The sequence below is a fragment of the Moschus berezovskii genome, chromosome 3 (genome assembly GCF_049115385.1).
Source record: "Moschus berezovskii isolate FMDL1 chromosome 3, NW_MosBer_1.0, whole genome shotgun sequence".
Classification (NCBI taxonomy): domain Eukaryota; kingdom Metazoa; phylum Chordata; class Mammalia; order Artiodactyla; family Moschidae; genus Moschus; species Moschus berezovskii.
This window is the reverse complement of record NC_142462.1, coordinates 11,052,271-11,064,566: the sequence shown is the minus strand read 5'-3', so window position 1 is coordinate 11,064,566 and position 12,296 is coordinate 11,052,271. Positions and strand designations below refer to the sequence as shown.

Sequence of the window (12,296 nt, the reverse complement as noted above, 5' to 3'; positions counted from 1 at the left end):
GCCAGCCAAGACGGGAGGATATGACTCCACTGCTGCTCATTTGAGAGAGGCTCCAGCCACCACTGCCTTGCTGCAGTGACCCGGGCCAGGCCCTGCCTCCCTGCAGGACGGCGCTGTGGGATGTGGAGTCAGCGGTTCCCTCAGGGCAATGTGACTACTGCGACACCAGGCTCACGTCTGGAATGGACGGATCTCGGACTCCCGGAGACTCTCAGGGAGGCAGTGAGAGTGCTGGTCAGGGATGGAGTTCCGCAGCCAGCACGCTGGGGTCCTGCTGCTGGCTCAGCCCCACACCAGCAGCCATGTGTGGCAAGTCATGGGCTTCAGGTCTGTCACCTGTGCTCTGAGGATGGTTGTGCGTGTATGCACAGAGCTGCTGTGAGCAGTGAGGTCACAGGAGTGAGGTCATGCGTGGCCCACAGTGGCTGCTCCGGAATGTTCACACTGTGCCAGCACACACGGAACACATGTCGTTGGCACTAGTAACAGCCAGGCATTACAGCTGCTATGAGCTTGGCCGCTCCCTCCCTGCACCTGGTTACGACAGCGCAGAGACGCCCACCCTCCTCACATGAGAGACCGAGTCAGAAGCAGGGCCACATCGCGGCCTGTTACCCACGGAACACGACGCCTTAGTATCACTTCCTCTGCATCTCCTTTTTGCTTTTTCCGAAAGAGGTTATATTTTTGCAGAGAAAAAAATAAATGAAATCACACAAACACAAAACCTTGAAGGTCTCCCTGAACATCTGCCCTGCCTGCCCCACAGCCTCCAGGCTCCGGTGAGTGGCCTCCATGTTCGTCTGCCACCTCTCGTTTACACACCAGCAAATGTGAACACGCACCTCCACCCCTCACCCCACAAATGCAGTGATTGCTAAACAGCCTTCTGCACTGTGCTGTTGGACTGTTAACAGTACATCCTGGAACATTCGCCACTGCAGAACCCTGAGAGGAGACTGTTCCTTCTCCAGCTGCAGGGAGGCTCTCTGCGTTAAAATCCCTTAACTCAGAGAACCAGCTCCCTATTGAGGGACACTTGGCTTTAACACCAGCTTGTCAGGACAGAAATGGTATGGAACTAACAGAAGCAGAAGATATTAAGAAGAGGTTGCAAAAATACACGGAAGAACTGTACAAAAAAGATCTTCATGACCCAGATAATCATGATGGTGTGATCACTCACCTAGAATCAGACATCCTAGAATGTGAAGTCAAGTGGGCCTTAGGAAGCATCACTACGAACAAAGCTAGTGGAGGTGATGGAATTTCAGTTGAGCTATTTCAAATCCTAAAAGATGATGCTCTGAAAGTGCTGCACTCAATATGCCAGCAAATTTGGAAAACTTGGCAGTGGCCACAGGACTGGAAAAGGTCAGTTTTCATTCTACTCCCAAAGAAAGGCAATGCCAAAGAATGCTCAAACTACCACACAATTGCACTCATCTCACACGCTAGTAAAGTCATGCTCAAAATTCTCCAAGCCAGGCTTCAACAATACATGAACCGTGAACTTCCAGACTTTCAAGCTGGTTTTAGAAAAAGCAGAGGAACCAGAGATTAAATTGCCAACATCCTATGGATCATCAAAAAAGCAACAAAGTTCCAAAAAACATCTACTTCTGCTTTACTGATGATGCCAAAGCCTTTGACTGTGTGATCACAACAAACTGTGGAAAATTCTGAAAGAGATGGGAATACCAGACCACCTGACTTGCCTCTTGAGAAGTCTGTATGAGGGTCAGGAAGCAACAGTTAAAATTGGACATGGAACAACAAACTGGTTCCAAATAGGAAAAGGAGTACCTAAGGGCTGTATATTGTCACCCTGCTTACTTAACTTATATGCAGAGTCCATTATGAAAAACGCTGGCTGGAAGAAGCACAGGCTGGAATCAAGATTGCCTGGAGAAATATCAATAACCTCAGATATGCAGGTGATATCACCCTTACGGCAGAAAGTGAAGAACTAAAAAGCCTCTTGATGAAAGTGAAAGAGGAGAGTGAAAAAGTTGGCTTAAAGCTCAACATTCAGAAAACTAAGATCATGGCATCTGGTCCCATCACTTCATGACAAATAGATGGGGAAACAGTGGAAACAGTGGCTGACTTTATTTTTGGGGGCTCCAAAATCACTGCAGATGGTGTTTGCAAGCATGAAATTAAAAGACGCTTACTCCTTGGAAGGAAAGTGATGACCAACCTAGACAGCATATTAAAAAGCAGAGACATTACTTTGTCAACAAAGGTCTGTCTAGTAAAGGCTATGATTTTCCAGTAGTCATGTATGGACGTGAGAGTTGGTTTATAAAGAAAGCTGAGTGCCTTTGAATTGATGCTTTTGACCTGTAGTATTGGAGAAGACTCTTGAGAGTCCCTTGGACTGCAAGGAGTTCCAACCAGTCCATCCTAGAGGAGATCAGTCCTGGGTGTTCATTGGAAGGACTAATGTTGAAGCTGAAACTCCAATACTTTGGCCACCTGATGTCAAGAGCTGACTCATTTGAAAAGACCCTGATACTGGGAAAGATTGAAGGCAGGAGGAGAAGGGGATGACAGAGGATGAGACGGTTGGATGGCATCACTGATTCGATGCACATGGGTTTGAGTAAATTCCAGGAGTTGGTGATGGACAGGGAGGCCTGGTGTGCTGCGGTTCATGGGGTCACAGAGAGTCGGACACGACTGAGTGACTGACCTGACTGATTGTCAGGGAGCAGGGTGCTTCCCAGGAGGCGTGAGTGGTAAAGAACCTGCCTGCCCATGCAGGAGACCTAAGAGACAAGCATTTAAACCGTGGGTTGGGAAGATCCCCTGGAGGACGACATGGCAACCCACTCCAGTACTCTTGCCTGGAGAATCCCATGGACAGAGGAGCGTGGCGGGCTACAGTCCGTAGGGTTCCAAAGATGCGACTGAGCACAGCACAGCGTCAAGGAGCAGCCTGTGACACAACGTCTTACACCAACACAGCACCTCCTCTTCTATTACAGAACAGTAACATTTCTATTTTAACCCTTCTCTGTTTCCTCAGTGACACAAAATCAAACAGAGTAAGGTTCTGGGACAGAACACTGGCCGCCTCCCCCGGAAGCCTGCAGCACCTCTCAGGAGTCTCAGAGCTCAGCCTCCCCCGTGTGTCTCCAAGGGACACCACCCAGAGTCTCAGAGTAGCTGGTAGCTTCAAGGAAGGCTGGGGACTTCTCTAAGAGACATGTGGCTGCACGTGGCAGCTGCAGCTAAGCAAACACGCCTCCCTTCCAGCCCCTGACTTGGGCCGAGTCTGTTTTATCCGCTAACCTGTAACTTGCGAGGACCTTCTATACTAAGGAATTTCCAGCACGTGGTGTGTGTGCAGAGGAACACTCCATGCCATATTACAGGGTGGTGCACTGCCCTGCGCTTCTACTACAGGGCATGTGAGGTCACCTGGGCCGTTTCTGTGAAATCGCTGTGGGGTGCGATCCCACGAGATAGTCCGAGCAAGACATTTCCTTTCTAATTACTGTCGGGAGACACTGCTTCCCTTGAGACCCTGTGAGGAGCCAGACAGCCCATCATGTTTCCCGCAAGGCCCTGGCACTTTGGGAATTCCAGAGTGTGATGCTGTCAGGAAAACCATCAACCTCCTGGTGGCCCATGTGCGCTCACCCCACCGCCATCTGCCGACTCCTTGGTCCCGACCTTTTGCTCCCCATTTCTCTAAGGCAGTGGCTCTCAACCCATCCCACACCCAGGGGACACTTGGGGCTGTCTCAGCTGCTTGGGGTGCTGCTAGCATCTCATGGGAGAGATGAGGCAGGGCTGCTAAATGTCCTGCAAAGCACAGCACAGCCTGCTCCCACCCTAAATGCCACCAGCATTAGGTTGGAAACTGGCTCCGGATCCGCTGATTTAATGGCTCTGCAGGAGCTTCTGAGACTGAAAAAACATGTGAGCACCCTCGACTCCTACAGCCCAGTGACGGGATGTGTAGGGTAAGAGGCCTCATCCATGGAGAGGTGCACAGCGTCACATGCTGGGACCTTGGGGCCTCACACAGTGACCGCCGACACGCACACACAGCAACCAGGGATGATACAGTCACACACAAACATGATACAGTCACACACACACACACACACACAGTGACCGGGGATGATACAGCCACACACACAGTGACCATCGACACACACACACAGTGACCAGGGATGATACAGCCACACACACAGTGACCATCGACACACACACACAGTGACCAGGGATGATACAGCCACACACACACACACAGGGACAGGGATGATACAGCCACACACACAGTGACCATCGACACACACACACAGTGACCAGGGATGATACAGCCACACACACAGTGACCGCCGACACACACACACAGGGACAGGGATGATACAGTCACACACACACGATACAGCCACACACACACACACACACACAGTGACCGCCGACACGCACACACAGTGACCTGGGATGATACAGCCACACACACACACAGTGACCGCCGACATGCACACACAGTGACCGGGGATGATATAGACACACACACACACAGTGACCACTGACACGTACACATAGTGACTGGGGATGATACAGCCACAGAGGGACCTCGGGGACACACACACACACACAGTGACTGGGGATGATACAGTACACAGGGACCTCGGGGGAGCACGCACACACACACACACAGTGACTGGGGGATGATACACACACACAGGGACCTCAGGGCTGACACGCACACAGTGACTGGGGATGATACAGCCACAGAGGGACCTCGGGGACACACACACACACAGTGACTGGGGGATGATATACACACACACACAGTGACCGCCGACATGTACACACAGTGACCGGGGATGATATAGACACACACACACACAGTGACCACTGACACGTACACATAGTGACCGGGGATGATATAGCCACAGAGGGACCTCAGGGACACACACACACACACACACACACACAGTGACTGGGGATGATACAGTCACACAGGGACCTCGGGGGCACACGCGCACACACACACACACACACAGTGACTAGGGGATGATACACACACACACAGGGACCTCAGGGCTGACACGCACACAGTGACTGGGGATGATACAGCCAGACACACACACACAATGATCGCTGACACGCACACACAATGACCGGGGATGATACAGTCACACAGGGACCTTGGGGGCACACACACACACACACACACACACAGTGACCGGGGATGATACAGCCACACACCCACACACAGTGACCGCTGACACACACACACAGTGACCGGGGATGATGCAGTCACACAGGGACCTCAGGGGCACACACACACACAGTGACCGGGGATGATACAGCCACACACACACACACACAGTGACCGCTGACACGCACACACAGTGACCGGGGATGATACAGTCACACAGGGACCTTGGGGGCACACACACACACACACACAGTGACCGGGGATGATACAGCCACACACACACACAGTGACCGGGGATGATACAGTTACACAGGGACCTTGGGGGCACATACACACACACACACACACACACACACACACAGTGACCGGGGATGATACAGCCACACACACACACACAGTGACCGCTGACACACACACACAGTGACCGGGGATGATACAGACACAGAGGGACCTCGGAGACACACACACACACAGTGAATGGGGATGATACCGTCAAACAGGGACCTCAGGGGCGCACACACACACACACAGTGACCGGGGGATGATACACACACACAGGGACCTCAGGGCTGACACGCACACAGTCACTGGGGATGATACAGCCACAGAGGGACCTCAGGGGCACACACACACACACACACAGTGACCGGGGGATGATACACACACACAGGGACCTCAGGGCTGACACGCACACAGTGACTGTGGGGTGACGCACACAGTGACTGTGGGGTGACACACACAGCAACCAGGGGATGATCCACACAGTGACCTCAGGATGACATACATGCAGTGGCCATGGGGAGACACACCCCGCGACCACGGGGACCCACCTTGAGGAGCCTGCAGGCTGTCACCCAGCACGTCCGGCTCTGCTCATCCTCGGCACAGAGCAGGCGCAGCTCCTTAGCCTCGCTCCTGACTCTGTTAGGCTAAAGGAGAAAAAGACCTGTGAGTGTGACAGTGAGTCAGGACCGGCCCTCCTCTCAGGGCAGAGCTGAGCTCCCAACCCACCAGGTGGCAGAGACGGGAGCACGGGCAGCTGTGTGTGCCTGGGCACTGGGCACCACTCATGGCTCTGTGGGGCACAGGCCGGGCCTGCTAGTTGGTTACTTAGTACCTGGCTGAGTGATTGGCCATCCTTCCATGGTGGGTGCTGGGGGAGATAAACAGGAAAGCAAACCATCAAGGTGGTGGGGGTAGGGGGGAGTCTAGCTCCTGCAGGGAAGGTGGGTTCCTGGAAGGACAGGTACTCCTGGGTTTTGGAAGGAGGTGCCTTCTGTCACCTCCAAGGAAGAGGCAGCTGTGGGAAGGGCCTGCAGGGTAAGCTGAGGCAGGCAGGAGTCTCCAAGACTCAGGGCTGTAGAGGCCAAGGACAGACGCTATGGAAAGGCCCAGAGAAGGAGACCAACGTGCCCGCCCAGGGGCAGGGGCCAGTTGTGATGGAATAAGGCCTGCAGGCACAGGCTGGGTTGGGCCCTCTGAGCCCAGACCCAAGGGGCCCTGCGGGGTCAGACTAGCCCAGCTCTCTGCTTCGGGAACCTGGATGCAGAGGAGGGTTGAAGGACAGCCCTGCATGTGGTGGATACAGTGGGAGACGCAGAGGCTGCAGGGCTGTGGGCCGGCATATGGGCCAGGGGGAAGGGGTGGGCAATGCCCGGGCCCGGACGGCTCCAGCCCCCCACAAGCCGCTTTCCACCACGCCTGTGCACTGCGGCCTTCAGCGGGCTTGAGGTTGGTTCTTACCACTTGTAACCAAGAAGCTTCACGAAGTGAAGCAGAAAAATGGTATTTCTGGATGGAATAGGCTCCCTGTGCCCTGTCTCCTCCAGCTTAGAAGGTAGCCCAGCTGGGGGACTATGGGCTCGCTCACCGGCAACCTGATGTGGGCAGCGGGGCTGGGCAGTGCCCACCCCGTGAGCAGCTGGGAGACCCAGTAAGATGATGCAGGTAGAAACCTCAGCAGAGGGTCTCGTGCACAGTGGGTGATTCAGTGAATATCTACTGTTATGATGACTGACATCACACACTCAGCATGCCCACACATGTCTGCATGTGCGCTGTGCCTGTTCACACAGGTGTGTGCAGGCACACACACACACCTGCACAGTGAGCAGCAGAGTCGTGGTCACCCTTAGTCTAATGTCCTGGTTACTGGAAGCCCACACAGAAGGGATCAGCTCACTCAGTACCCTGGAGGCCACTCAGGTGACAGGCTGGTGGGGGCAGTCCCTAAGCCATGGGGCAGTGTCCATCAGGGATTCTGCTTTTCTCTAAGCATCTGAGCTACTCAAGAACTGACACACTGAAAGCACACATGTAATATTTTTATACCAAGGCATAAATCCAACGTGAAACTGTTTGCTATTTTAAAAAAGCAACAACCAAGAGAGGAGGTCGCTGGTTGAATTTCAAAGTTCACAGTGGGATGAGGTCTGTGAGTCTTGGGGTGGGCAGTACCTTTATGCAGAAGCCATAGTCTGTGGGGGCGCCGTACTGCTTCCTGCCGGCAATCAGGAAGAAGATGCTGCTGTCCTCCAGGTCGGCCAGCAGCTGCAGGTGTCTGGGCTCCTGCAGGAAGGTGGTCAGGTTTATAGGGGGGAACTTCTCAGCACAGCTAAAAGCCAGTGTTTCCTGTCCTCGTCAGCAGAGGGCAGTCTACGCGCACTCTCAACACTTCACACCTTTGACAGTCTACAGGTTATAATCATTGGGTCACGTAAGTGCCAAGTTAAAAGCATAGCCCCCGGCGCCCGCTAAAAACCTCCCAATATTCAGACAGCTGGATACAATGTATCTGATATTCCGCTTCACAAGGTAACATTCAAAGTGGAAACCAGAACATTTGCAAACCATGGTGAAGGTTAGGAGCATACAGTCAAATGCAAGACCCCCCCCCCACCGCCCCCGCACCTTTGTTATGCTGAGTGATCAGCGGCCAACTGTGCCCGCAAAAAACTAGTTCCCTGGTGGCCACGCTCCTTCCCTCTAGCTCACGCCCCCTTTCCCTGGTGGCCACGCTCCTTCCCTCCAGCTCACTCCCCTTTTCCCTGGTGGCCACGCTCCTTCCCTCCAGCTCACGCCCCCTTTCCCTGGTGGCCATGCCCCTTCCCTCCAGCTCACGCCCCTTTTCCCTGGTGGCCACGCTCCTTCCCTCCAGCTCACTCCCCTTTTCCCTGGTGGCCATGCCCCTTCTCTCCTGACTTCCCAGGGCCTGATGCTGGGCCAGCACCCTCCCTTGGCATCCCCAGCTCCTCCCCTCTCTCCTCTGCAGGAACAGAAGAGACTGCAGCCCTTGGATGGTATAAGCACGGCCAAGGTCAGCTTGGTATGCTCCCATGGCAGGTGTCCTTGGATGTAGTAGGAAAATAGGTCAGAAATGCAAAGACACCAAGAGACCCCAGCAAGGCCAGCCCACAACACCCCAATTCTCTTCAGAGGCCTGCAGCCATTTTCAATCCCTCACCTCCTCTTCCCACTGGGGGTATACACAAAACTGCAACTTATTCCATAAAATATCTACAGTAACACATATTAGATTGGCATCAGGGTGACAATCATCTATTGAATACCCTTACGGCTATCCTAGACACCAACGTCCAAATTACAGATACTAAGTCAGCATCTTCCAAGGGACTCAGGCAGCCGTGAGGCTCTGCTGCCAGCCCACAGAGGGAGCCCAGGCTGGCCCGGGATACACAGCCCCCGGGTCCCCAGGTCTGTCATCACCCGGTTTCCCAGGGAGACCTGTGTACCAGGAACTCTGAGTTTATCTGCTGCACACTCAGCTTAATAAGTTAAGAGCTGTGGGAGGCTACGGTGTGCACCTTGGAATCCTCCCAGCCGGTATGACTGGCAGTTGTGGCTTTAAAACTCACCTTCGAAGCTCCCTTTGTGGAGCAATAGAGGCCAGATCTCCGCAAACACACATACAGCTTCTTCCATGATTTCCTTCCCAGCTCCTTCACGTGCAAAAACCCTTGAATCTCAGGACAACTACTGGAGTTTAAAAAATTCTGTTGAAGAGCAAATGTTAAAAGTCAGACAATACTGACGTGAAATTATGAGGACATACTATGAGCATCACTGACGCTGGAACGTTTTTTGAATTACCGAAGTACTCTTTGTGTGGTAAACTGAGTGCGTTCACATATTTTTCCTTTCAAAAGTCTTAAAATTCCCATCTAAAGTGGTGGTGCCTAAAATATAACTCATGTTTAAACACACACAAGCAAACAGATCTTTTTAACACTGAAAAACAGAAGTCATAAATCTCCTAATAGGACCATATGTTTAAGCATCCTGCCCTTTATTCTATTTTTCCTTAAAAATCCCAGTCTGATCCTCAGAGTTGGGGCAACAGAAGTGCCAGAAGCACTGATCAGGAGCTTGTGGGCTGGGAGGAATCATCTGGCTGTCACTTGGACCTCATGTCCTCTGGTGAAAGCTGTGTATCCTGTGTCTGTCCGTCTCCTGAAACAAACACCCTGGTGACAGCCCACTGTCCCCGTTAACTCTGCCCACGGGCAGCACCTCTTTCTTTGGGAAAGAGAGGGCAGGAGCCAGGTCTGGGGTGACCCTTGTGGGTCCCCTCCACTGACTGACACAGATATTTCTCCTCCTGCAGGTGGGTCAGGCCAGCTGGGCAGGTCCTAGTGCCCCCAGGCAATGCTTCTGGGGTCTCCAGAGATCACTGCACCCACTCACCAAGCACCAAATCATCTCAAAGTAGGCAACTAAGATGCAGGAAATCATTTGCCCCTCACTGTGCATAAACCAGGGTAACTAAGTATTGACAACTCTAGCCCAGAGCAGACAGATGCTCTGGTCGGAGGGCCCAGGACAGAACACGGAGGCTCTCAGCTTCCAGAGGCAGAAGAAATAAAGCAGGAAAGGGAAGGTTCAGGGAAGAATTCTACAGGAACTATATTCTAGTACTTTCTCTAATATTTGGTGCCACCTAGAGAGTACTGGTTGCATTAGTGAATTGTTTATTTCTTCACTGAACGTGCTGTTAAGAGATACATTTTTAGGGGTGCAGAGGAATATTCTAGAAGAGCATGAGTCAGCAGTAAGTGTAGAGAGGTAGCCGGTGGCCACCTCCATTGGTGGGGGAGGGAAAGGCCAAGTTTAACTTGGAGACAATGAAGATACGTGTGTTGGTTTTTTTAGAGTATAACAAGTAACTTTTTAAAGATTTTAGAGCAACCCAATCAGTTTTGGGCCTGGAGAATCCCAGGGACAGTGGAGCCTGGTAGGCTGTCGTCTATGGGGTTGCACAGAGTCGGACACGACTGAAGCGACTTAGCAGCAGCAGCAATCAGTTTTGGGGGCTTCCCAAGTGGTGCCAGAGATAAAGAACACACCTGCCAAAGCAGGAGACTTAAGAGATGCAAGTTCGATCCCTGGGTCAGGAAGATGCCCTGGAGGAGGGCATGGCAACCCACTCCAGTATTCTGCCTGGACAATCTCACGAACAGAGGAGCCTGGTGGGCTACATTCCATGGGGTCGCAAAGATCTGGACATGACTGAGCGACTTAGTACACATGCATGAATCAGTTTTTACTATGAGACGGACTCAGTCTTTCTGCAGCGATTTCCAGGGCCTTGTGCTTGGATATGGGGGGTGGTACTCGCAGGGAACACAGGAGCTACAGCTTTTCTACCCCACTCTCCTGCGCTGATGGCCTCTGTCAGTTTATCCTGTTTCTAAGTGCTTGTTTTGAGGGAGCCTGGGTGCGTGAGTGCTAAGTCAGTGCAGTTGTGTCCAACTCTGCGACCTCATGGACTGTAGCCTGCCAGGCTCCTCTGCCCATTGGATTCTCCAGCAAGAATACTGGAGTGGGTTGCCATGCCCTCCTCTAGGGATCTTCCCCACCCAGGGATCAAACCTGAGTCTCTTATGTCTCCTGCATTGGCAAGTGGGTTCTTGACCAGTAGCGCCACCTGGGAAGCCTGGCTACACACAGCTTTCCCAAGTAAACATTTATTCCTGGATACTCTCAATTCCCACAGGAGCCAAGGCTCATATTTGTGAGGACGAGCTCAACGGATCCCAGTTTCTACCGGGCCCCTGGGACAGCCCGCGAGCATCCATGCAGAAGCCCCAGCAGAAGCCTCTCCCCGCCCAGTACCTGCAACAGCTGGGTGTGACTGCCATTGGACTGCTGGCACCACGCAACCATCCTTTCTGGGAAGAAATTCTAGGATGCAGAAAAGCAAAGACGGTAAAGGTTAGCTTCCAAGTGGGGAAAGCATAACTCACAGATATGCCAGTACTAAAAACATCCCTACAGGCACGATTATGGACAGTCTGCATTTAAAATGACGGTCCTTTTAATTTATCACACAGTGGAAACAATGACTTCAAAAGGCTGCATCTTCTGTTAAATGCAGGATCAAGCCTGAAGTCTGTGATGCCCTCCCTGACCCACGCCTCACAGGGCGCCCGGGAACAGGGCTGCCCCGCCCCCTAACTCAAGGACATGGGCGGGTGCATGAGACAAAGAACTCTGGAAACCAGGAGATGAGCACGGGGACGCGAAGAAGCCTTTTCTGTGCACCATCCAAACACAGTTACCAAATCTCTGCATTTCAATAAAACAGCAGCTAAGCTACCAGGCCCCGAAATAGGCACTGGGACTCCCCCCAGCTACACCGCTGTGACTCGGGATTGGGCTCATGCCACGGCAGGTATGAGGCTCCCCACCCTGACACCCCACAAGGCACGGGCCCCAGCCCCCCAAATAGAAAACTCCAAGAAACTAGCTCAATATACCTGGATGTTGATTTCTCTACTGATTCTTCCCCAAATAATCCCAGAGCAATATTTGCTACTTGCTGAGAGTAATTAGAGTTTTTATTTGACTGAATATTTGACCAAGTTGCTCCAGCTGAACTAAGAACTTCCAGAATAACTGAAGAAGCCCACCCCAGCTCTCTCTCTCCATTTAGAGACTGACCTCCTCACCCACTGTTACTTTTGGGACAAGGCGATGGTTACCTTGGTCAGAACAAAGGCATTCAATTGCCCATCAGAGAGAGTTTTGAGCCAGTATTGCTAGGTTAACTGGCAACACTGATTCTCAAACCATCTGCCTCCCA

The 12,296-nt window shown here is 52.5% G+C and overlaps 1 protein-coding gene across 10 annotated transcripts in view; it reads right to left on the bottom strand.

The window, feature by feature from the left end:
• GRB10 (growth factor receptor bound protein 10) overlaps positions 1 to 12,296 on the bottom strand; it is a 233,143-nt gene that overhangs the window by 23,147 nt on the left and 197,700 nt on the right. For all 10 annotated transcript variants that reach the window (XM_055420352.2, XM_055420356.2, XM_055420354.2 and 7 more), the window contains 4 exons: positions 11,327 to 11,395; positions 9,070 to 9,207; positions 7,652 to 7,762; positions 6,025 to 6,123 (listed from right to left, as the gene is read on the bottom strand). In XM_055420352.2, coding sequence (XP_055276327.2) covers positions 6,025 to 6,123; positions 7,652 to 7,762; positions 9,070 to 9,207; positions 11,327 to 11,395 — 417 coding nt within the window. The remainder of the gene's footprint in view (positions 1 to 6,024; positions 6,124 to 7,651; positions 7,763 to 9,069; positions 9,208 to 11,326; positions 11,396 to 12,296) is intronic.